This window comes from Phalacrocorax carbo, chromosome 2 (assembly GCF_963921805.1).
Source record: "Phalacrocorax carbo chromosome 2, bPhaCar2.1, whole genome shotgun sequence".
Classification (NCBI taxonomy): Eukaryota; Metazoa; Chordata; class Aves; order Suliformes; family Phalacrocoracidae; genus Phalacrocorax; species Phalacrocorax carbo.
This window is the reverse complement of record NC_087514.1, coordinates 55,760,901-55,787,271: the sequence shown is the minus strand read 5'-3', so window position 1 is coordinate 55,787,271 and position 26,371 is coordinate 55,760,901. Positions and strand designations below refer to the sequence as shown.

Below are 26,371 nucleotides of genomic sequence, written 5' to 3'. Positions count from 1 at the left end.
GAAACAGTTAAACTGATTATAAAGTTGTAAACTGGCAGGACTTTATTTTGTACAGATGCTCGCTCTTTCCCTTTCCTTTGTACTTGGCTCCCAACTGGTACTTGTGATCCTGCACAGGGGATTCCTTAACCTGACCTCTACGATTTTAGAACAAACGACACTTTGGCTCTTGAAATTTGTTGACTTTTCTCTCCACAGATGTTTTGCTTTCCTCCCCCTTGCCTGTCCTGAAATTTAAGAAGTTCCTGGTGTGAGCAAAGGACAGATCTGTTGGAAGGGACAGATGTGGAGTGTTATTTATTTGCAGCCTTGAAGGCCCTTGATAAGGTTTTATGGCAGAACTTTTCATTTTTTATCTCCTTGACCCGCAGATTTTTCCTGTTTGTCTATGTTTTGCATACAAACATTGCCATGCCTTCTGAAGTATAACTCATAACTGAGTTATATGGCAAGAAATAGCTTTATTTTATACAAAATCTGTAAAGTACTAATCTTTTCCTGAATTTCTTTACCCCGATCAATAAAAACAACCAGCCAACATGCTGAAGTCTGAACTCCATGAGCAGCTGCCCCCAATTTGAAGAATGCATTTGCAGTCTAACTCTGCTTATGCAACTCATACGCATTATTGTACTTTGAAATATGGTTTTAAACGCAATACTGTACAGAGCAGCACAGTGTTTTCCTGAAAAATAAGCAGCATATGTTGTTAGCGGGGAGCCGCATTTGCGAGACAGTATTTTTTGACTAGAATTCCCACACCTCAACCAGCTTATTTTGGACACACTGTTCTTTTCCCAGGAAAACATCGTTCCTTGCTGCAGCTTACTTGAGATATTCGTTAAGGAGTGGCGTAGATACAAGCTCTGTGACCTTACAAACCTGAAAATAGGAAAGCTTAATAGGAATGAACTGTCCTGAAGTATTAAAGAAATGAATCTATCCTGAAGAATTTCTACAACCGGTTTGTTGTGGTTTATGCTAGTTTCAAGCGGGAGCTGATGATTGAAAAGTTGCAAAGACTTCCTATGGGATAACAGTAGTCAGCCTCCTAGTTTAGCAACTGAGGCGAGAACTCGTTTCGTTTGCAAACATGGCTGATTTGCTGTGTTGATGTGGAGCTGGGGCTGGAAAAAATACCAGCACGGGCACGAAGGTTCAAAGCTGGGGATGACAACTTTACAAGGAAAGCCTCAGCTGCTGAATTATTTGTTATTTTATTTACACTCGTGAAATCCAGCCGCATAGGAAAGCTGCACGTTGAATTAGCTCAGCAGTGTTTTCTCCCCCCCCCCCCCCCCGCACTTTTTACCTTATTATTTCTCACACTCACCTTTCCCTTCGCCCCGTCCTTGCAAAAAAGACCCCAGACTGCTAATGACAGCTTTTAAAACTTTTTAGCCACCGGACTCGGGCTCGTCGCACCCCGCGCATCTCCCGCAACGCGCGGCCGGGGCTGCAAGTGCTGCGGGGGCGGTTTTGCGGGGACGGACGCGTGCGGGGCGGGGCGCGGGCTCCGTGAGCGCGTGAGTGCGCGAACGCGCGAGTGTGCGAGCGTCGGAGCGCGTGTGTGTGCGCGTGTGCGTGTGCGTGTGCGCGAGCGAACCCCCGGCGGTGCGGGCGCGGGGCGGGGCGGGCCGGGGGCGGCGGGGGAGCATATAAGGCGGGCGCTGCCGGCGGGGCGGGCAGCGGTCTCCTCGGCGGCGGCGGCAGGAGCAGCAGCAGCGATGGGCAGCGGCGGGCGGGGGCTGCTGGCGCTGCTGGCAGCGGCCTCGCTGCTCTGGTCGCCGGGGCAGGGCCAGCCCCGAGGTGAGCGCGGCGGGGGGTGCGGGGCAGCGCGCTGCTTGGAGTGCAGTGCAGTGTAATTCAAGGCAAGTGCGATGCGATGCGATGCTTGCAGAGTTTGTTTGCACCAGCCCGGCCGCGTCCCGGGGTTGGCTTTCGTCCCCGCGGGGCTGGGGGAACCGTGGCGGCGTGGCCCCGCTCCCCGCCGGGCAGCGTCGGTGCGGGGGGACCGTGCTGTGCTGCAAGGGGGGAGCCCCAAGGGGGGAGGCGGGCGTGGGTCCGGTAGCGCTGCCCGCCTCGCTGCCGCGCTCTTCCTTGCCCCCCCCCCCCCCCCCCCCCCCCTTTCATCCCTCCTCTCCCCTCATCTCCGCGCTGTGCAGCCGCTCTCCCTCCCCCCCTTTCCTGGAGCCCTTTCTTCTCCCTCGGCGGCGGGGGCCACCCCGCCCGGCCGCCTCCGGGGCCGCCCACTCCCTTTGTGGGAGCCGAGAGACGCTGCGGAGCGGCAGAAACCCGGGGGAGGGGGTGGCGGGGCCGCTCCCCGCGGCGGTGGGGGGCGGAGGGGTGGGCTCCCCCACTCCCCCGGCCCCCAGCACCGCCCGCCCCGTCGCGGCGGAGCCCCCGCTGCAGCCCCTGCCCTGGCGGGAGCCGGGGCCGACGGCGGGGAAGGGGCGGCAGCCCCGGGGTCCCGCTGCGGGAAAGGGAGAGGAGCAGGCGGACCCGAAGGATTCCTCACGCTGTCGCTGATGTAAACCAGATTGAGCTCTGTTATATGGGGCGAGAGGGGATCAAACCCGCTTTCCAGGCATGAGGGATGAAAAGGAGATAATTTAGGAAAGTTTTTCTTCTCTTCCTGCACGTGGGGCCGGCCGGTGCGTTGCAGCCGGGCCACCGGGACGCTCCGCGGCGGCTTCTGCCCTTGCGAGTAACCTGATGGCACGCATCCTCTTTGTTCGAAGTGCGGTGGCTGGGGGTTTCCCAGTGAGCAAGAGCAGTTCGCTCTCTGGTACTGGGGTCCGCAGCAGTTGATTCTGCGGCGTGCTGGGTTACGAGGGAAAGCGCTGGTGGAGACCAGATGCTCCCACCTTTGGTCTGATTCGGCTCCTGGGGGCGTCAACAGCAGAATTCCTACGGACGCCCGCGCCTCTGCGCGGTGTTCCCCAGCCACATTAGGTCTCTATTAAAAAACAAAAAACGAGAATGGAAGGCGGTTGGAAGGCATATGTTGTGCAGATGCGTGACTTAGTTTTCTGTACGGTGAAGTGTGGTGTTCAAGTTGGATGTGGCGTGGGAGAGTGGCATCTGGATGTTTACACGCTCCAGTAAAAGCGAGTGTGTTTATTAACATCATTATGTGCACAAAACCTCATCCTCCAGGTAAGGAGGACAAAAGCCCGGTAAACTGCTGAGTCCGTATGTTTCAGCTTGTAAGTAAATACTCTTCATCTTGGTTACGAAAATTCAGTCTTAGGAACAAATGAAAAGCCAGACAAAAGGATACAAAATTTACTTCTCACAAATTTTTATTTTATAAGGTACCATCTTATGCACACCAAATAACCTTAATTCACTATTAATGGCCATTTGAATACGTATGTTAGCGCACAATTTAAAAAAGTAGGAATTTTCCTAAAGCTGGTCGAATACGGGTGACAGGAGTCCATACCTTTTTTCATAGAAATTTGCAATGATCGCACGCTGCAGCTTTTGCAGGTAGTTTAGTGCTGATATTCCAGTTTTGGCACAGCAGCTCGCATTGTTAGATGCATCTTGATAAAATGCATATTTTTATATCAGTGATCGAAGATACCAGTATATTTGATTGCTCCTAAGCCACCCCTGCTGGGGCTATTTAGATACATAATGATATTTTTCTAGTTGAAAGATCAGGTCAGGAGACCGTTCTTCCCATTAGCTTAAATTGATAGAATTTTTTTTTCTCAGCATGAGAGCACAGATGATCGGAGGAAGCTGCGAGCAGCAAACCCCCTGGTGGATAACTGCCTTCCAAAAACCAGAATTCAAGATAACTGATCCTAAAACAATGTGAAGAATGTGCTGCAGATTAGAATAGCCGTGTTGCTTTTGCAGAAAGTAAACAACCGAAGCTCGAACTTGTAAGCACCATGGTGTTGTAAAAATACAGTTTGTGCTGTGGCTGGAAAGGTTTCTCAGAGCTGTTGCGAGAGCATCGGAGAAGTTTGGGTAAAGGCATGCCCTTGGTAGAGCGCTCAGCACTTGTTTTTTCCTTCATTGCTGCTTTTGTCCTGTCAGCAGATGAGGAAATTGGAGCATGCGATGGCTGCAAGGGTCTGACAGAAAGTGCTGGAGTCCAACCTAAGAAAGAGAAACATAGAATAGTAAAGTCACTGCACTGAACAGCTTTGAAGGTTAATGATTGCTTCTTTCAGCCTAAAGATTAATATCTGCATACCTCTAAAATTTAGTTGGTATTTTAATTGCAGGTGTTTCGTTAAAGTGTCCCCATCGTATTGAAAAGTTGGGTTCATATTTTCAGTCAAGTCTTTTTTATCCACTACTGGAGTAACTCTTCATGAAGCATGTATCACTGGTGTCCGGGTCCAGATGAGAGTTATTCTACAACCTCAGAAGCAAATAGCTATTTCGGATGCTTATGCAGCAGCTTTGCTCTGCTGGAATGCATTCTTAATTACGCTGGCGGTAACAGTGATACGGGTCTACAAAGTAGAAAGGGAAATCAGTTAATGGTTTTGCACACTATTGCCTATATTTCTTAAATTTGATTCTGCCACTGTCAGGGGATTCTTCTATAATTGAAAAACCAGCCTGCTGCTGTAAATGTGTTGTAATGGTATCTTTCAAGACTGTAATTGCAGACTAAATGTTTCCTCAGCTGCATCTCACCCCAGCTTGTTTTTGTAAGCTGGTGGGCTCCAGTAGCCTGCTCTGTTGTTCCTGCCTGGGTTTTTGGAATCAGTAGTCTTTAAGTTCTGATGCTCAGGGGCTTGAATGGCCCCACAAAGGTACCTGAGGTGCCTCACCTGGGCAGAGCTGAACACAGGTATTTCTTACGCTTATCATCACTTGGGTTTCAAACCTACCTTGCTTCAAGAATCTGGTTTAGTAAGTATGCTTAGGCTATGACTAATACACAAATTATGACATTATGACCACAAATGTGGTCAGGAACCACATTTTTTGCTGAAACATAAGTGACATGGTTTGCTTATAAATCAGATTGTTAAAGCACTTGCCCAGGAAGTGGGAGATTTAGGTTAATCTCCTTAGTTTGAGATGGTTTGAATCCACATCTTCAATTTCGGAATGGAGTGCCATATTAGCACTGTTACTGTGACAGGTAATGCAGGGGAGGAGGAGGTGGTCTCTCCAAACCTCAGTTTGTAGCTGAACTACTGTACAGCCAAGAATGCAATTTTAACAAACTTGAATAGGCAAGAAAAAAAGCTGATGCTGCACTTGGATCATTAGGGCACTCAAAGATCAAATCACAGGCCTTCTTTTTTATGTGCTTGCTGCAAGCAGCAATCAGGCATCTGAATTCAGGAGAAATTCAGAAGAAAATCAGCAGACCCATGTCTGCTGCTTTTTTTACAGGGTCACACGAGCCATACACCACTCCATGGGATGACCGTGCATCCCACTTAGTGGAGAAGTTCTTTTTGGTGCCTAATTCAGGATGGCGAGTTCCACCTCAGAGGTGACGTGTTTTAATTGTAGATGTGACAGCATTTGGCAGGAAGACACTTGAGTCTTTCTGGCTTTTTTTTTCAGGTCTGGCCTTTACAAGCCTAGATAGGTAGATCTTACACTCTTAGTTGCCTTGCTACAGCCTTGTGCATTCAAAGGTGTTTCGTGTGTTGACGTAGTTTCCTCTGACGCTTTTGAAATTGAAAGCCAGACTTCCAGAATGTGCTTGGATGACCATAGAACTATGAAGAATATCTTCTTACACTTTCAAGATGAGCTGGGTGTTGCATTCCCAAATGCTTTCTGTATGAAATGAAAAAATATGTCATAGGTACTTTGCCATACTGCTAATGGCTTGAATAGAGCTTGTTTCATCAGTCTTAAATACCATATTTTCCACAAAATCTGCAACAAAGAGATAAGTGATGTGGGAATTGGGAAGGTGTCTATCCCCTGCAAAGTTTGTCTTTATTTTTAAATATTTTCCTTTAACATTTTTGCTCTGCTTCCACTGGTGTGAATACTGTTTCCTGATAAGGGAACACTAAAAGAAACCTAAAGCCCCTTGAGACTTGTGGAAAACTTAGAGGTAGTGCTGTTTCCAACTTGCAGTGTGAGTCAGGAGACTGGTAAGCTAAAAATATGATGGGAGTCTGAGGCAGAAATATTTAATGTTGAGGTAAGCTGAAAACTTCGATTTTTGGCAAAATTGGACAAAATGGTATACTTGGCTTAAGTTCTCACTTTTCCCCAGGTTGGAAACCTGTGAGCCTGTACACCCCTTGTGTCTTCACGCGAGTTAAGTAGCAGGGCCACAAGATACTTATTAACTGTCCCTACTCTATTTAACTTGTTAGATGATGTGATAAGTCTCATGTCCACACACACAAAAGAGCACAGGGGAACAAGGTGGGGCAACCCCAATAACGAACCCAGAGAAACGAGGCCCTGCCAGGGCTGTCCCATGGCAGCCATCACTGAGCTCTGGGAGCAGCTCTCCAGAGCTTACGGGGTGTGTGTGTGGGAGTGGTGGTGGCAGCTGTCTACAGGGGTATGGGGACTCCTTATGGGATACTGGGGAAGAACATTTTGGGATTGCACAAGAATTATTTTGGGATGAGTAGAGGCGGGGCCAAAGATGGGGAGCGCGGTGTGGACCAAGGTGGTCTAGGAAGGAACAAGTATGGGGGGTGGGGGGAAGAGTGGTAAGATGTTAAAGGAGGCCAGTTGGCTGTAAATAGGTTGCAGGTCAGTATGCTTGTCCCTCCATGTCCCATACCTCATCAGTACATGTTCTGTAATCAAGTACCTCATGTCCTGTCTTTTTATTAAACTCTGTTTCTAACTGTTCTCCTGGATGATGGGGTCTCTGTGCTGTGTTTATGGAGATAGAAACGCCAGTCAGTGGAGCAGGGACCACAAGTCACAGGGGCCTGCATGTCTCCAGTGCCCATGGCTGGAGAGACTGGAGTGTGCACATGTTGTGTGGGTCTGTGTGTCTGTGTGTGAACACCAGCAAACATCAAGCCAGGCAAGCCAGCAGGAGGGGAGGTTTGGGAGCCAGGTGCCAAAGCAGCTGTAATTTTGGGATGGATACTGGAGAGACCAGAGGGTCTGCAAGTTGGCTGCTGGAGGAAGCAGGAGATCCAAGGCAACTACTTGGTAGACTGTGGAGTCTAGCAGCCAGCCAAGAGACCCATCTGCATGAGTGTGTGTCTGTGCCAGGTAACTGGTTGGTAAAGAGAAGATCCAGGGCCAGCTACAAGGTAGGCTGGAAGTCTCAACCACCAACTGGAGGGATCCATAGTGGGTGTGTGATGGGGGTGGTGGCATGTGTGCAAGGCAGGCTGTGGACCAGCAGCTGGAGTGTGGCTGTGGCCCTCAGGGGCTCACATGCCCAGGTGGCAGCAACAGGGGAGACCTGGGATCCAGTGGGGGGGACACAGTTACTGGATAGACTGTTCAAGGCAATCCATAACTGTCCAGACAGTCCATAACTCTGCCCAGTTACTGGATAGAGTGTCCAAGTCCAGCTACTGAAGGAATCCACATTACATGTGTATCTATATGTGAATTTATATTTTCTACTTAAGGTCTTTCATTCTGATCAGCTGGAGGTGGTTGCTTTTGTGTGTTTCTGCCTATGTTGATCTATGTGGCTGGCCATATGTATATGCATAATATGCACTGCAGGGTGTGTGTGTGCCTGTTGGGAATACATGCTCAGCTTTACTACCGACTGGACCTGGGAACGTGGAGCTGCAGCAGCTGCCTCTCTGTTGGGCTACAGGACTTGGCACACCCCAGCAAAACTCTGTAGAAGAGCAGATGCAATTCTGGAGGTGTGGGCTTTCATTTTTCTCTGACACAGTTGGACTGTTGAAGCCTTAGTGTAATGGACTTTGTTCTATATAGTATTCTACAAAAGTCAATTTTAGATGACTTGTCTGTGAAGTTGCTTCAAACAGAGGCCACATTGCATATCCCCAGGAATGTGGACTTTGTTGGTACCATTGCATTAAAATTATAAGGTTCCCCAAATTCATAATAAGCAACTAAAATATTTTGAAACCGTTACTAAATAGAAATGGGGCTTAATCTTATTAAAAGAAATTTGTAGTGTAAAAAGAGTAATGTAATGGATCTCAGCTAGGTGCAAATTTTGCTAGTTGAGGTCTGACTTGAGAATGGGAGAGAGGAAGAAAGAAGCATGAGAAATTACAGTTTTTCTGGTGGTCTGCAAAGAACATCTTAGACATTCTTGGGGGAAAATGTGCTTGGCCTTGATTAGAAAGGCCTACATGTAAAATCTGTTTTGTGTTTTTCCCTCACTTATTTTAAAAGAAACTCAGCACCAACAAGCGACAGACTATTCTTTTCTCAGAGTACAAAGGTATGTGACAAAAATCCCATGAAAGCATTCTAAGTAGACTGAAGATTAAGATAAAAAAACCATTTGTCTGTCATAAATATTTTCTCTGTTCCCTGAAGGCTTAGAAAATGCATCTCTGGAAATTCATGACTATCAGTGTGTGTTGATCAGTTGTTGGTATTTACAGCAGTCTCACACAGGATCTTCAGGTGGGGTTTGCTGTCTTCTCTTACGTCTATTTTTATGTCTTCCAGGCATCCCTTCCTGACCAAACAGAGGAATGGTGTGTTGAAGTTTTGCAAAATGAGATTGGTTAGGTCAGCTTGCAGGAATTGTGATTTGTTAGTTGGCATAAACCTTAGGTGCACATCAAGTACCTAAAAGCATATACAAATGGGAAGTTTGATTAAGTGATATCTCGGAGGCTGTGTACAGTGCCTCTGGGCACCAGGATATGAGTACAGTTCTCTGGCTCTGAGGTTTGAGGCGAATGCTTCATTTGCTTGTGAGTCAGAGCAAAAAAAGGTTAGGGATATCTGTGTTCATTCTTTTTTAGTTACTTCTGCTATTTAGGAACTTTATTTTAAAGATTTCTCAGTCATTCTTTGTTTTTTAGAGGGGAAACTGCTTTTGCCCTGAGATGTAATTATTTGGGTATTAAAAGCTGTGTACATCACAATTTTACAGGAAAACTAGAATATTATTTTGTAGTTACAGTAGATATAAGTACGAGTCTAGAAATTAGAAAGCATAGAAGTGTAAGGCTATAAAAATACTATCAAAGTATAAGCCTTTAATGTCCTTATTACAAAGATATGTAGATGCGCGTAATTTAGACTTCCCTTCCTGATGTGAAACGGCAGTTACAATTCCTGAGAAGCTTTCCCATGTGTTGCTGGCAGAGCAAAACAGACTTAATAGGATGGTTTGGTTTTACCCCAAAACCTGATTTATTTTTTTTTAGTCTCCCTAGAAAATCACTACTGCTCTAATGGCCATGCGAGCTCAGAGGGCTATTGGAAGGGAGAGGGGGTGCATGGCAGGCAGTGTCACCCACTGCCCGTTCCACAAGCGGTTCAACCTTGCAGGCTGTGTAAAGCTACTGTGGGTTGATGGACTGAGTCGGTTTGTCTTGTCTTGTCTGAGCTTTGCCTATCAGGCAAGGCCATGAAGATCCCACTGCTGCTTTGTGCAGGCAGAGCAGATTTCAGCCTTCAGCAATTCCTTCTGTTTTATCATTAACTTGTTAGCTTTTGATGATTTTTTTTTTAAACTGTCATTTAATACAGGAACAACTCTGTCAGAGATATTCCCTAAACAATTCTTTTAGATTAAAGTTTCAGATTTGAAAGTTGTTTTGCAAGCATAATGTAATTATATTCTGTGAGCTCATTTATTGTTCTGTGAGAATAAAGGTTAAAAAGCTGTTGAAGAAATGGTCTTCCTGAAGTGGAAACTTTATTTTCCCGTTGGCTTTGCCTGCATTTTTACTGCTGTCTTGCTTCAAAATGACCTTGAAGCTAGGCCCATGTCCACTGCCTCCTTTATCATATTTCTATAAGCTTTTATTTGCTGAAAGACTGAGAGGACAGTGCAGAACTGCATTGGTAGTTTGAAACAACTTCTGTAGTCTTGATTTGATTATTGGATTATTTTTTCTTATGGCCCTGTTGGAGCAAGAAGTTTTTAACAGCAGAATCCTAGCTCCTCACAAATCAGTGGCACAAGCCATGTTGACTATAATAAACCTTGCAATTCAACCCCTGACCATAAATGCAAACTGGAACTAGCACTGATGCTGCTTAGATTCATATTGATAGGTTTTATTGAGTTTTCTGAAAGCACAACCGGCGTTTTGCCTTCTGTCACTAAACTCATCTGATCAAAGACGTGTGTACAGAAATGTTTGTGTGAGAAGGAGAGGTAAAAACCTGGTAGTGACTGGCACTTCCAGTGCGGTTTGATTGTGGCCGAGTGCCGCCCTTCCAGGGAGGACTGGAGCAGGATTCAAGTTGTCCCTCATTTTGTTTAGACGGGCGCCGGCAGAATAAGCTTTGTGGCAATGGCACAAGGTGGTGGGCAAGCTGGGTGCCCGGCGGGGTGGCAGGCTGGGGAGCCTGGCTGCACCTGCTGCGCCTCCACCACTCCCTGCCCAGGGCAGAGCTGCTGCCAGGCTGGATGGAGCCTGGTCTGTCTTCCCTGACCTCTCAGAGGTATTCCAGGTCCCTCCAGGAGTTATCTAGACAGTGAGCGTATCGATGAGAGTCTAGCGCCAGCAGTAGGCCCGTGCTTGGGGAAAAAAAACCAAAACACAAAAAACCCCCAATTAATCGAATTACCCCTTCCTTGTCTCTGGCCGTTGCTTTCCAGAAGTGAGAAAATCAGCTCCTGAAGGTGCATTGCTACTAATAAAACTGTGGAAGAGAGTCCACTGCTTTTTCTTGTCTAGTGTTCCCTTACAAATGTTTCTCATTCAAATGCATGAATAGCTAATGTGTGTTTTGTTATTCTCCAGGCCACACCATCCATACATTTTACTTGCCTTTTGTGCCTATCTTGCACTATTGTAAGAGGGGAGGGCAAAAAAGGCTTGTAACTCTGTGCTAATGCCTCTGATGATTAGGTCGTTTCTACTTTATTGGCTGAGAAGGGCTAGGTAACAAAAGCTTGAAGTGAAGGTTCTTTGAATTGTCAGGATCCGTGGAAACCCTGGTTTAAATTAGAGTTGTGAAATATATGCTGTTGAAATTTCTAGGATTCCTTTTATTTGCTTTCGCCCGTAGAGTCTTTAAAATGCGTACTCATGACTTCTAGAAAAGACCCTTTAAAATACACTGAAGAGGTAAAAATGTTGATGGAAGAATGATCAAATGAACTCCACTGACTTTGGGAGAATTGCTGTGAATTTACTTTTATCTACAGACAATCGTTCATTTTTTCCTTCAGTGCCTTGGTTTGGTAAGGCTCTTCTTTTAATTGCCCAAGTAGTCCAATTTGCTTTTATGGGATAATATATCTCACTTACAGGATTAAGAAAAACACTTTTTCAAATATAAAGCAAATCTGCCATATACCTGGAACTCCTCTCTTTGTGACTAAAAGTGGGTATTTTTAAGTGGGTTATTTTTGGATATTAACAATAAAGCTCACTGAAAATTGATAAGAATTTTAGAAACTAAATTTCTTTTTGCTAATGCAAAAATGTGGGCTTGTTACTGAAATGGACTTTAGAAGTAAACATGAATTTTAAGCTAAAACTTACAAGAATAGTCCTTCCAAGCCGTCTCTCAGTTAATTTTCCTTGAAGTAGGTTTACAGTGCCTGCCAACGTCCTCCAGAGCAAGTTTATCATTGCTAAAGGCATGCAGCAAATGCAAATACTAAAGTCAAATGGATGGCCACTCTGTATTTGAGAGTGATCACAAAAAGGGCAGCTTAGTCTTTTTGCATATTTGATAATATTGTAATGGGGGCATTTCTAACTGAAGAAATGATCTGCAAAGTACAGTGCAGGTTTTCTGTGAGGTAGAGGAGGCTGCTCTTTGCAAGTGATGAGAAAGAGGTGTATATAGCTGGGCAGGGAACTTGCGTGATGACTGAAGGAGAACAGGTCTTTCCATAGCGATGAATGTAGTATATGAAAGCAGCAATGAAGCAGTAGGTACAAATCATGACTGCTGGTGGACAGCTGTATTCATTGAGTATCTTGGCATGGGCCAGAGGTTGCCACGCTGACGTTTAGCTCCAGGGACAGGTCAGGTTGCTCAGAAACTTCTTACTGTGGGTCCTTGGTGTAAGGATCTGCTGCTGCTGTGCTGCTACAGCTAATAGTGGTAATGGACAAATCCAAGTTTGAGTACCTCTGGTAGGCTGAAAATCCTGTTGTAGTGGCAGGAAAAGAGGGTAAGAAGGGTCTTCTCAGTGCACTGGCAGGGAAGAAGTCAGGATGTTTGTTCCAAAGAAGAAAAACCCTTCTGCATATTTCATAGTACCAGCTGATGATACTGTCTCTAAGACTTCAGCAGCCCTCCTTATCTTTTCTGTTCTTAGGGACAATGAGAAATAAGCTGCTCACTCTGCAGCTCTGCCTATATGATTGCTGTTTTTCCCACAGTAATCAGCAAAAACATTTGGGTTGTTTCAGGGTAGGATCCATAATGTGCCTTGCAGGTTTTTTAGTGTCATTGTAGCATTGCTGACTTTTAAATTAAATTGCTTGAGCTTTCGATCCTGGTTTTCAGGCTGTTAGAATTTTCTTGAAAAGTTGCCCTTGGGCTGAAATGCATCATTCTTGTTTTCAGGCCAAAGGCAAAATACTTTCGGGACACTTGATTAAAATTCCATGTGGCTGGCTGGGTTATTGAGCATGGATGGCAATACAGAAGAGAACTTTTAAAAGAGTTTGCAATATTGGTTGTTTTTTCTCCACTCTTTATTTTTGTGTCCTTAAAATTATGCTTTTTCGGGAATTTATCCTGTGTGACACAAATGCCTTTGATTTTCTTGAAGGCATTTACTGTAAAATAATAAAACTAGGGTTTGAAAGTGGTGAGGGTTTGAAACATAGAAAATGTGCAACAGGTGACTCGCTATGAATATTTTTAAAATAATTGTGATATGTGCCCTGTACATTTGTTAAGCTGTGTGCCTGGAGACCAGCAGGTGCAAGTAAACAAACATGATAATTTGCAATTTTACTTTGTTGCATAGAGTAAAATACCTAGGAAAAAAAGTAGCAGGATATGTTTTGCTTTTTGCAAAGAGCAGAAATCCACCTCTCTAGCATGTTGAACAGTTGATTGTAACTGAAAAAAAGCCTACAGAGCTTATTTCCCAATTAACCATTTAAATCGGAGATTGCAAACTCTTGTCAGTAGAGATAAGGGAATGATCAAATTTTGCATGTTGCGAATCCTTTCAGCTCCATTCAAGCTGGAAGAAATGCACTCTCTTCCACCCAGGAAGATCTGGCAGTGACCACAGGGCTGTGTGTGCCCTCATAATGGCTTTGTTTGTCCCTGCTGGAATGAAAACATTTTTTTCTTCTGTGTTTGAAAAAAACCCAGGTATTTGTAAAACAGGAGAGCTGGTAGTTCTGAGGTGCCAAAACTTCTTCAACTTGAAGTAACTTTTGTTCATTAATGAACAAAAGTTCCACTTATTTTAAACAGAAATTTAACTTTGTCTAAGGCAGCTGCAATCTGTAATATTAAGATAGTGCATTCATATCGGGGAAGTGAAAAAAAAATCATTTTTTGAAATTAGGAAACTAAAATAAATGTTGTTTTTATATATGGCTGGTGAATAACAAGCTTAAATGAACTAGGTGAAAGATATATTTCAGACTTCCTTTGTAGTGCAGCTACTTGCTATAAGACTTCACTTAAGACCACGAGGATATGCCAGCTGCTTCAGGGGATCCTTCTTTATATTTACAGAATTAAAATAGTTGTAATATTTTGTTTGGTTGTGATACTGAGTCGCAGTCCAGAAGAGTGACTGGGACCCCTAAACCTTGGAAATTCTTCTCAAGCTCAGGTCTATTAGACTCTGCAAGTGATAAATATAAATGTAGAATCAGGAGAGAGCTAATAGATACTTGGGTCATAACTTCTTATTTATTATAATAAATGATTCAGTGTGAAGCCTAAGGCTGCATATTTATGCATGCAAATTTAATTAGGATTAAACTCAGACAGGATTTTAATCTACAGATAAGACTGTTGCCTCAGGTTGAGAACTGGTGATAGGAAAGAAGTGCAGGGTGAGCCGTTATCTATTGAGGGAGTCATAGTAAAAGGTGGGGGGGGAAGAAAAGGCTGCTTTAGATCCAACAACAGTAAGAACAAAAATGCTCTGTCTTGTTGATATTGGGACATATTGTAAGTGACAAATGGCTGAGGTCCCTAGTCTGTGACATGACAATCATGCTGCCAGTACTACTGTCATATTGATTTAAGCTAATATTTATCTTAGCCTGTATATAAGCAAAATTTACAAGACACTGAAATATTGAATAGCTGTGCCTTGTATTTACTTCAGGTTTGAGTGAAAATTGTCCCCAGGATAAAGGTGACTTCAGGAAAAAAAGCTAGTGTAATGCTAAAAGAAGGAACAACCCCCAACCAACAAACATGATGTAGACTCCTCAACATGTGGAAAAAGCTCTGGGTGAACAAGAAAGAACTAATTTCATGGTCTGGCAGGTTTGTTGTTCTTTGGCAGCCTGCCCATCTGTCAACTTTTGGCTCTTTTGCTCTGGTGTAAATTTCTAGGCAGATTCTTTAACAGGCCAACACCGTACAAAAAAATCAATACTTGCAAGACATGACTTGAAGGAAGAAATATTGATTATACTTTGAAAGAGAGGACTCACAAATTACCCATATAAAAATATCCAGTTGTACTGTCTGCTGAAAACTAGTGTGAGAGCTAGTTTGCTTCTTTTCTTTCTATTGCTGCATAGTTTGTTCTGACTGAAAGAAAGCAGCAAGTTACTGCTGATATTGGAAGTATTAGAAATTGCTATGATAAAAACTTTTATTCTTTTTTTTTTTATCCCCCAGAACTCGAACTTAATCCCTTCCCCCCCCCCCCCCCCCCCTCCCCGAATCCCTGAAATTTGTAAAGGACCAAGCCATAATACTAGAAACCACGTTCAGGGCTGTAGTATAAGCTATTAAAACTATTGTATTTACCAATGTTTTGTACTCTCTGAAAGCATTCAGCTGAAGGCTGTCAAAGGTGATGTGCACTCCTTTGGGAAACAAGGTGTAGCTCCTTTGTAGGCATCTCTGGATGGGACTAAAAATGAGTTGCTCCAACTCCTTCAGTGTTAAGAATTTGCATGATGACCCATGTCTTTGCATCCATATCCTCTCAGCTTCCAAGGTGAGGACGTTTGTTGTGACATAGTCTCTATATGCTCTACGTGTATGTTTGCACGCTCCGAGCCTGAGAGGGACTCTGAAGGCAGGAGGTTGTAAAGTTTGCGTTAGCTAACTTGTTAACACTTAGCTTCATCTAAAGCATATTGTTTTTAGTGTCAGTATTCACTCTAATCTAGTACCTAAGCCATGTGTGGTGTTAAACATCAATACTTGGTATAAGAAAATGTTAGTTACAGTGTAGCTAATAGGAGTGACAAGCTTCAGGTTTTTGTGCAGAGGGATTAGTATTGCTCGGCTTTCCTTTTATTTCTAAACGTTTAGCCTGGAAGACTGGGTTTTCTTTGTTATAAACATTTTTCAGTGAGTTTGATAACTCCTGAATTTAACACTCTATCCTTCCAATACTGCATAGTGGGAAACTTAGCATCTTGCAGTTAAGACTTAATTGGGATGTAATGCTTTCCTCCCTTTACCTTAGTTTTCCATTGACTTTTATAGTTGGCATGCTGCCGCTTATACTTTGAAATCTAAAATTTTATTAGGGTTCATATTTTCTGCTGCTTTTTTTTTTTTTTGAAAAAGCTTTTTTTTTTGCCTTGTTCAAATGCTCTGCTACATTCTGGCCATCAACCTGGCTGTTTGCTGTTGTTTGAGAATTTTAAGGTAGACATGCAAGTTATACCAGACTCTTGCTCTTTAACTTCACAAAATATGTGGAGGAAACTAGTGGGTTGAGTGAGAATAATACAGCTGATGTTCATTCTAGAGTGGGCAAACTTTTGCCTTCTGTGCTCCCAATCTGATTTTGACAGAATACATCTTTATTAATTTGCAGCGTTATACTACTTTCCAATAAATTTCTGAGCACTGAATGCTAATCAGCACATCATCTAGCCCAAGGCAAACCACAGTAGGTTCTTTGCCCACTAGCCTTTTGCCTTTTGGACTCTGAAGGGGCAAGGTTTTGGTCTTCAGCAGCTTGTTTGTGCTCGAACAGCCTGAAGGGTTCAAGCAGAATGTTTTTGGTCACATTAACTGCTGTAATGGATTTTTTTGTTGTTGTTCTTTCTTCTGGGGCTCCAGTTGGATTGTTTAAGTGTGTTTTGTAAAAGTTTTACAGAACCAGAGCTGTAAAATAATCAGCAGATTGTTCTGAAAGCAAACGTTCATGAGTATTCAGCAAATGGCTGCAAAGTAATCTGTTTTACAGATAACCTGAGCTCATCCCAGGGCCTGATGTGGAGTATACTTCTCTTTCATGACTGACCAGGCTGCAGTATAACAGAAGGATCTTTTATTTACCTTAGCATGCAATGCAAACGGAGCTGTAGTGCCTTGAAAGGAAAGGAAAACTTACTGTTGGGTGTGTTAACAGAATTGTCAAGAATTTAAGAATTTATTCTACTCCAGTTGGTGCTGATGAGGTCTGAGGAGCCGCACTGTTGAAGAGATACAAACTGCCAAGAATTCAGAAGGATAAGAGGTTTAGAAAATTGACTGGGGAAGGATTGAAAGGGTTGTTTACTTAGTCTGGAAAAGAGAAAAGGGTGTGTGGTAACAGCCTTTCAGGTAATCGAAAGCTGTAATCAAGATCATGATCGATCATGAATGCAGCAAAGAGGACTAAACATTTGTAACTTTTAGGGTGATAAAGCACTGGAGTAGACTTGTCAGGGATGTTGAGGAATAACTCATTGGAAGCTCTTGAGAACAAACTTAGTACGTTCCTGTATTTTAAACTGCTTGAATTAAATAAACTTAATCTTCCCCAGCTAGTATTTGTGATTGACACATTAGTCAGCTTTGCTCTACAGTATGAGAAGAAATAGAAAACAAGTTTTAGGAGAAGATAGTGGTCTGTCATAGTAGTGAGGCTTCATTTTAATCTGAAAGAGTTTTAACTTGCAACGTTTAGATTAAGTTTGCAGAGGTTCTGCTAATAAAACTGTAGCCCTTAGTTAGCTCCTGCAAAGCTTGTGTTCTGCTAGCAGAAGTTCTCAGCTCTGTGGGGTTACAGAAATATCGGGTGATCATTTTTTAAAATGCTTTCTACCTAGTGGCTTGCTAGCTAAGCCTATTGTGTAAATTGTAGTAAAGCTTTCAGCTTTTCAAATGGGTGGATGCTGCAGCTAATGCATATTTTTTCAGGAATATCTCCACAAAATGGATTTAAGGTGGTGTTACTCACAGATTTCTTGCTGACTCTAAGGGACAGGGAATTAGCACCTTAATTCCTGCAGTTAGAAGTTAGGGATTTCGGCCCATTTATTTTAGGGAAATCAGCTTGGATTTTCCTTGTGATTACAGGATAGGATTCTGATGAAATAGAAAAGGTTAAGCTAAGGACATTCACTGTTGAAATAAAATAAGGGTAAATCTATTAAGCAGGCAAGGAATCTGAACCCAAGCCTGATATTTTCAGGGCTTTTATTTAGTAAACTCATTTAGTCCAGAACTTGAGTAAGACAGAACAACTAAAACAAATCTGTGCTATTGAAAACAGTCTGAGAATGTTATAAAGAATGTGACCTTAATTTCTGCAGTGTAATACTATTACATGTTTTATACATTCTAATACTCTGTGACATTTCGTTACATTTTGTCCTCAGCCCTTTGTGTTGTCCTGAAGTGCATCAGACTACTCTGAACAACTATCACTGTGTCCTCTGTAAATGTTTTCAGTAAATGGAAAATCTATTGCTTGTGAGCAAACTGCAACATTGCCTCCTTGTTAGGAACCGCTGATTGCCTTACATTTTTAAAAAAGCTAACTTGCAAATGAGATTAGTCCCTTTCAAGTATTTCTGTGTTCTGAGAAATGACATAATAAAACGCTCACTGTTAACTGCACACATCAGCTCTGTATTTTAAGTCCCATCTACTTTATTCACTTGCGAATTACTGCTTTATTACCCTCAGCACAAAAAAGCCAGAATACTTGGGGAAAAATGAAGCCGTTGCTTTGCTGAATGCCTTAGCGTTGCTCACTGAAGTCTAGTTGGGAGTCTTCATTGTATATACTGATGAGCAATCCAGAAAACATGTCACCTTCTGGACTCAGTTCTTGGCTTGCTTCAGATAATATTTTGTCTTCATTTCCCATGAGTTTTTGTCTTCCAGTTTCTTAAATTTGGGAGGTGATTATTTTTTTCTATTCAGCTTTCTGGGATATCAGACAGATTAGTGAATCTGGATTCAGAGGGAAGCTGTCTTAAATGTGGCCCTCCTGTAAGAAGTTTTGCCATCATCACTGTGTTGACCAGACACAAGAAAGTATTATCATCTTTATTGTGCTTATTGAACATATCTGCTGGCATAGCGAAGCCTATGTGTCATGGTTTTAGCTGGGATAGAGCTAATTTTCTTCACTGTTGCTGATATAGTGCTGTGTTTTGGATTTAGTATGAGAATGATGTTGATAACACACTGATGTTTCGGTTGTTGCTGGGTAGTGCTTGTACTAGTCAAGGACTTTTCCAGCCTCCCATGCTCTGCCAGGTGCACCAGAAGCCGGGAGGGGAGAGGGCACAGCTAAGAGAGTGGATCCAAACTGACCAAAGGGGTATTCCATACCATATGATGTCATGCTCAGAATATTAACTGGGGGGAGTTGGCCAGGGCGACAGTGATCATGGCTCGGGGACTGGTGACATCGGTTGCTGGGTGGTGAGCAGTTGCATCGGTTGCTGGGTTTCCCCACCCCACCCTTGGGTTTCGCCTCTCTATTGTTTTTTCTTTAAGTTATTATTATTAATCATTATTTATTCATAAACTTTTCTTAACCCATGTGTTTTCTTTCTTTTGCTCTTCCGATTCTCTCCCCTATCCCACGGGGGTGGGGGGAGTGAGTGAGTGGCTGCGTGGTGTTTAATTGCTGACTGGGGCTAAACTGTGACACTATATAGAGCAGAACTTTTATATGCATCCTTCTGTTTGTACACCTGTGTTTGTAAAAAAAGAATTAATTTAATCCGCTATACTTGTGCTAGGAAGATTGTTATTCTAAGGACTGTCTCCCTTTCTCCACGTGCCATCTGTAAAAAAATTGAAGTAGTACAGTTTCACCCTGTCTTTCAGTCACAATGTGAGTACCGATACAGTCAAACATGGTCAGAAACACAGGCAATGTGTGGATTTCACAGCAATGAACAGCAATGAAATACTATTAATTTTTATGAGTGAAAAAATTATTTATTGGGAATGGAATTGGGGTTTTATTCAGATCTAGTTATACAGAATGCAGCCAAGGGTCTTAAACTGAGAATACTTTTTAAAGATAAGGAAGGGAGCAAATATGTCTAAAAAGCCATTGATAAATGGCACACAAGTGCATGTGGTTTCTGTATTTCCAGTAGTGATGTGTCTGTGCTGTGGTCTGAGCACAGAGGGTAAGTCTAATGTCTTTGGAGTGCACTGATGCTTCGGCACACGGTGGGGCTATCTGAGCTAGGCAAAATGTTCAACAAGTCCAGGGTGTGTCAGATCCACTGTGCAAATACTATGGAACTGATCTGCTCATGTGCAGTAAATCAGGCGTATCCAGAATGTATCAACAGATGTGCAGGTGTCACAGCTGGGAATCGCCGGAAGCCTGGAAATGTCCCAGATCCTTGAAATTCTTCTTGGTGAAAACTTCAGGGGTGTTTGGTAGTGTATACTATAACAAAGTCAATTAGATGGAAAAAAAACCTTACAAAACCACAAAGAATTAAATTGAGTCTCCAGAAAAGATGGTGGTACTTATCTCTCTAACAAGGAGCTTGTGAGGACTTCTGTAGACCCTGGTTTCAGGTAGGACAGTTCCCCAAGAAGTGTAGGCCATAGGATCAACCATAAACTTTACAATGGTGGGATATTTCTGGTTGCAGACATTTTTTACTTATGCAATGGTGTATCTCAGTTCATGATGACTTTGTGTGAATTGTTAGCACTTTGAATCTGCCCAATAAGCTGCATCTTTTAAGTATCCCCATTCATTCTGAAGGGTTAGAGTTGACAGGCATATTGAAGCACATAAAATAAAAGCTGACTCCGTCATCTACCTAAGAGCTCTTTGCTTGTCCTCTTTTCCCTGGCATACTGCATGCTGACTGCTGTTCATCATTCAAATACATTACAGCTGGCTTCATTATGAACAAGGCTTTTCCCTGACTTTTGGTGAAACATTAATGCTATGTCCTTCACCGCAAGGTCTGCCTGCTTAGCTATACATACAAAAAATCCATCTAACCTTTGAGTTCTCCCTTCTTGTAATTTCTTTAAGATCTGAATGCTGTAGAGTGTGAATGTGACAAGTTCTGCCATATCCACATTGCAGACCACCTTATTAGGCATTTGATTCCCTCTGCTTTCTCTGAGTTTGGGGTTTTTTGCCCCTGTGGGAAAGCTCTGAATGACGTAATTCTGACAGTACCCACCCAGGTTTTCAGTTTTCCTGCAGTGAGTTTTAGTCATGCATCTGGCTAAAACCAAGCCCTTACAAACAAGAGCAACTTGCTTGGACATCTGATGAAAACATGGTGCTCCACTTTTGTGCTGAGCTATCTTGAACCAGTCGTAATTCTTTAAGGGCACTATTCATTTTCTGATATTGGGCGGTGTGTGAATCTCTAGTTTGGGGCAAATGGGTAGCCGAGTAGCTGGAAAAAATGAAGTAAAGAGTTTACCTTACCATGAAAAGAGCTGGCCAGCAGTTAGAAGTAAATTATTTTAATTTAAAAATTCTTCTAGCTTTTCTCAGCACCACCATAGTCTCTTGCAAAATGGTGAACAGTAATTCCCAGAGATGGGCCTGATGGTGGAAAGATGAAGTAGCAAGTACTTACCTGCAAAGTTGGCTGCAAGGTGTTTTAACAAATAGAATATAGTAAAACCAAACTAGATTAGCCAGCTGAAGTCTACTACTGAACTCTGTACAGATCCATGTGGATCTGTGGCCATCCATATGGAGATCTCTCAAGGCTTGTTCAAAGCTATAGTTGTCTAATGTGATAATGGAGCTTGACAGCTCAGCAGTGAAACAGTGAGGATTTTGTATGTACCACTTGCCTTCCCTTCTAGTGGGAATAAGTATGATAAATCCAATTCAATCAATCATTTGTGCTGAACTTCAAATTGAAAACTGTAAGTTACATCAATGTCTTGAAGAATGCAAATACCATTTGCTAATAATTCAGTTTAATGATATGTGGTATCTTCTGCCAGAGTTTTATATCTGTTAAGGCTACTTGGATTTTATAGCAGGAATGATGACAGTCACCTCTTTATCCGTAAATGGCTCATTTGAGTGATGATTCTGTGGTTGCTCATCTTTATCATACCTACCTCTTCCTAAGAGAGATAAAAATATGTATTTTAACAGATGGTTTTATTCTTCTTTCTCTTTTTTTTTTGTTAGAGGAGCATCTAAGAGCTGAGTACCCAGCTCTTCTTAAGAAAAGATTTTTCTTAACATGGTGAATGACTGAAGAGGAACAATGTTCTGTAAAGATTCAACTCATTAAATTTGCCTCTTCCATTTTGCTTGTCACAGATACTTATTATTTTGTAATAAATCAGCTCTTACACTAATCAGTCTCCACTGAAATCAGTGGCCACACCTCTGCAGATTGCCTTAACATTTGGTTGCATTAAAGAGAATCAGAGGTGAACATAATCAGCTAGGATTTGAAGAGATGCAATACCTTGCAGGATGAAGCTAACAACCTCATGCTTTTTATTTGGATCCTGGGGCAAAATCTCCAGTGCAGCTCAGTTGGGTTGAAATGCTTTTTCTTATCTCTGTGGGACCCAGAAAACTCATCATGAGACCTTAATGTTACCATACCATTTCATTATCAATCAGCGAATTTATTCGAAGTCAGTGAGATATATGACGATGAGCCATCAAAAGGGCTGAGTCCAGGGTGAATGCTACAGGGACTTGAGCTTGGGATCTTGGAATGAAGCTTGGCCAGTGCAGCACTCACCCTCAGCTTATTCTTCAACTTATTCTTCAGAGCTTCACTGTTCCTTTGGCACAAGTCCGTTGACTGAAGGTTATTGTGGGCAAATTATGTCACTGGAACAAATGGCCCTGGAAAGAGATGGCAGGGTTACTGTGTAATGTGAGTGAAGGCAGTGAATGACCTGGGAAGTAACGGATAGCTCTGGAAGACTGGATAATAGATGCCTATGTGAACAGTAATGGATACTGAATTCAGAAGATTTTATGTTGTTGGAGAGTAGTGTAAAAGAGCGTACCCTCTTCGACCACTGTGCTTTCTTGTCCAGTAGTAAAATGGAATGCAGCATTTCTGCTTTGTCTTCAACTGGAGCAATACTGCGCCCATACTGCATGAGGTGAGAGAATGCTGCAGAAAGCACGTTACTGGCAGAAGAACCTCACCAAAGTGGTCAATAGAATGGCTTCACATCAGATTTAGTTATAATGAGAACAAGGCATCTGACCTAGTCTGGATTTAACTTAAATAAAGTCAGGATTCAAAAAAAAAAAAAGCTCCATCTCCCTCCTATGAGTACAGCACAATTGAAAACACACTGTTATTCATATAGTGGTGCAGAGGGTTAGGATTTAGCCACATTTTCAATAGCTGAAGTGTGAAGGTTTAAATAGCACTAAAACTTTTCTCGAGGCTTTCCAGGGTAATGCAGTTACTGGGCAGACAAAGACACTTTAAAGGAATATTGAGTTTTGCCTGCTTGAGATAGACAGCTAAGAAAAACAAAATATTAACATTAAATCTCTTATGATTTATGTTGTAGATCAATGAAGAGAATCCATATAGTTTTACTAATGAAAAAGGCATGTTTTCACAGATATGACTGGAATTTTTTGTGTCTTCAGAATTCCTTGTAACAGAATAAAAATATTAAAAACCCTTTCAGAGACGTGATTTTAATACCTCACTATTGCAACAGTACCAATTCTTGTGGCACTGTTAATACACCTTACCAAGACTCTAGCTTTGTTTTCAGCTCATTGTGTTTAATTTCTAAAGACAGGGCTCTTCCTTTCAAAATTGTTCCTCTTTTTCAGAGTTGCTTCTGAGTGGAAATGGAATATCTCTGTTATACCATAACCATGGTAATACCATAACCGTGGAAATAAAAGCTTTTTAGCTCAGGAGGGAAGGCTGGAAACTGATAACAACATTGCTGAGAAGTTGTGCTTAACTTTTCTGTCGCGTGCAGTATTCTTTAAGTTTTATCAGTAGCCTTCAAGCCAAAGTAAAACTTTACTCCTTTTAGAAAATACTAAGGATTCCTGGTCTAGTGTCAGTTGTCTTGAAATGCTTTGTCTGTTCTAATATTCCAGCGCACAAGAGCAATGCCATTTGAAAGTTCAGTAAAGCATTAATCTTCACATAAAGTGGGAAGCAAAACACCCATAGACTTTACACAGGCTGTAGAAAAGACCAGAGCAAAGGTCTAAATCACAGTCCTTAAAACGTGTGAGTGTGGATCATGTCGTTCGGGGCGGTGGCATTGCTGCCTCGGAGAGCTCTGGTTAAACACCGTTTTCCACACCAGCTGAGCACATGCATTGTACAGTTCCTCCTTGCTTCTGGCAACAGGCCACTTGTCCTGGTTTTGATCAATACACAATGTGAAGAGAAGGTTTAGTAACTGGAAGAGTTTACTAACTCTTGTGTTCCTCAGCAATAAAGCATCCAAAGGTGGAGAGAAATAACATGGTTACTGCTGTCAGGGTGCTGTGAGGGCCGGGGGTACCTTGAGGGCCATAAGGGGTTCCCGCAGGGTCCATCATGGCAGGGCCTGGCAGCCAGGGCCCGTCCCACTGCCCCAGCCACAAGCAGGGCAGCTGGGGGGCACCGGGGCAGCCCCAGCCCGGGCATTGGGCACCTCCCTGAGGACAGGCCATGGTCAGGTGTAGGGGGAGCTCTGTGGGGAGCTGGAGACCATCCCTGCTGCGGCATCTCTGAGGCAGGGGTTGATGGCCCTGGGGGGCTGACATGGGGTCCTGGGCTGCGGTGGGAGGAGCCCTGGGAAGTGGGCAGGGACAGACAAGGCTGCAGTGCCTCAGGGGCATGATGATTGATGTGCTGGTGTCAGTGTGGTATGATAATCTTTTCACAAAATAAATTGTGTTCATTGTATTTTTCTGTATCTCTGACTCTAGGCTAGAAGCTTGTCATGAAACCCTGTATATTCAGAGACCTGTCTCATACCCATGTCTGTATTTTCCTTGCCTTATGGTATGGCTGATAATTGTTATTTCTTTCAAGGCCTGTTCCCTGCCATTTTGAACCTGGCCAGCAACGCTCACATCTCCACCAATGCCACCTGTGGGGAGAAGGGACCAGAGATGTTCTGCAAACTGGTGGAGCACGTCCCGGGACGGCCCCTGCGCAACGCGCAGTGCCGCGTCTGTGACCACCACAGTGCCAATCCCAAAGGCAAGTTTCATGTGGTTTTGTTTCAGTTTTGTTGATCCATGTCATTCTTTTTGACCCTTCCCCATGAATATAGGGTGCCTTGGGGTAAAACATTTTATACTGTTAGTCTCTCTACTACATGAGTGAAAGTACCTTTGAGCAAAGGGCTGACAGAACGCGTGAGCACCTTAAATTACTGTTGAGCACCAAAAGTCCAATGGCATCTTTTTTGTCTGGGGGCAGGTTTCAGCTTTTACTTCTTTATGACAGGAAGAAATTGTGCTCAATGTGAATAAATGTGCTGGGTCAGAGAAAATGAGGTGAGATATATTTTCAAGAGATGTTTAATTTTTTGATTTAAAACAGAACAGCACCCAATTTCCAGTGCAATCGATGGTACCAATAACTGGTGGCAAAGTCCCAGCATTCAGAATGGGAGGCAATACCACTGGGTCACCATCACCTTGGATTTAAGGCAGGTGAGTAACATTTAGGTGAGTGTCACTTATTGTATGTAGGTTATAAACCAATGCAATTGATTGCAGTTCTTCTGTGTTTAGATGGTAGAATATTTAGCAGTTAGCCATTTAGTAGTGCATAGTTAAACATTGAAAGTTGAAGCTAATATGAACTGATTTCTAACAGATGTGTTTTTCAGTTGTTTTAGAACATCTTGGAGATTTCATTCCTATCAGACTGGAGTGGAAGTGGCTATGTTTGTGACCATATAGGTCACAGGTTGTTTTAATTCATGGCACAGTAACAATCATATACGTGTGGATGAGTGTTTACATAGGTATTCTCTGTCTTGGTAACATTATTTTGCCTGACCCTGCTGTCTTGTCCCCAGCAGTCCTCTGATATTGTTTTCCTCCACCTTTGATTTCATGCAGGTTACTTGAGCTGTCAAAGGCTTATTTTCAAGCAGCAAATAAGGTTTTCAGGATATTCTTATGGGTGCAGATTTTATATGTGAGGATGCATCTGTTTCTCTTTATTAACTCTATCAGCCTGTCACCTGATCATTGTACAGTTTCTTAGTAAAAATAAGTGATTTAGAGTGGAACATGGCAGAAACATTTGACATTTACTGTAAGAAAACAGAGAACAATATACTTCCAAATATGAATGCTCTTGATCCATAGGTATTGTAACTCAGATACTGAGTTTCAGAGGAGGAGAGAAAGGTAAGTGACTGGAGGATTATTGTATTCACATCAATTTTCTCACAGTAGATCTGAAGTTAAACTCTTCTGTTTAAATTTCTTGGTATTTCTGCGTATTTTCATTAAATATGTAAACCTGTTATTGCCACGTAATTGTCAGATTAAAGTGTAAAATGTCAGAAAGTTTAATTGTAGGATCTCTAGAACCCTGGAAACACAGCCTTTCCTCAGCTGAGCTATATCTTCAGGACTAGAAAGTAAACCACACGTGAAATGGGGCAAAGTTAGAGTTGATGAAAGAAAAATTGATTTGCCACTTTCTGTGCTTCTCTCCTGACTGATTCTGACCACCATATTGTTGGAAGGAGCACTGGGAAGAAATGTTCTATAATATATTTTCTATGAACTTTTTCTGTCAGTTGTTCTGAAGAGTTAGGGATTATATCTCTAAAACAGTAATTTCTCACCCTGAGGAGGTTGGAACTGTCTAGGGCAGAAGTTCGTTCCTCTGTTTTGACATTTTACAGCAAAGCTTGGAGGGATTAATCATTCTTAGGCAGAAAGCTGGTAAAC

At 42.7% G+C, this 26,371-nt stretch overlaps 1 protein-coding gene across 2 annotated transcripts in view; it reads left to right on the top strand.

Annotated features, from left to right (window-relative positions):
- The first annotated feature begins 1,643 nt into the window (after positions 1-1,643).
- The window catches only part of LAMA1 (laminin subunit alpha 1), a 110,908-nt gene continuing 86,180 nt past the window's right edge, over positions 1,644-26,371 (top strand). The window contains exons 1-3 of one of the 2 annotated variants that reach the window (XM_064442969.1): positions 1,644-1,809; positions 24,483-24,653; positions 24,999-25,111. In XM_064442969.1, the coding sequence (XP_064299039.1) occupies positions 1,728-1,809; positions 24,483-24,653; positions 24,999-25,111 (366 nt within the window). In that variant the 5' untranslated portion in view covers positions 1,644-1,727. Of the gene's footprint in view, positions 1,810-2,513; positions 2,531-24,482; positions 24,654-24,998; positions 25,112-26,371 lie in introns of those variants that run through there. The other variant, XM_064442970.1, reaches the window with a different exon arrangement.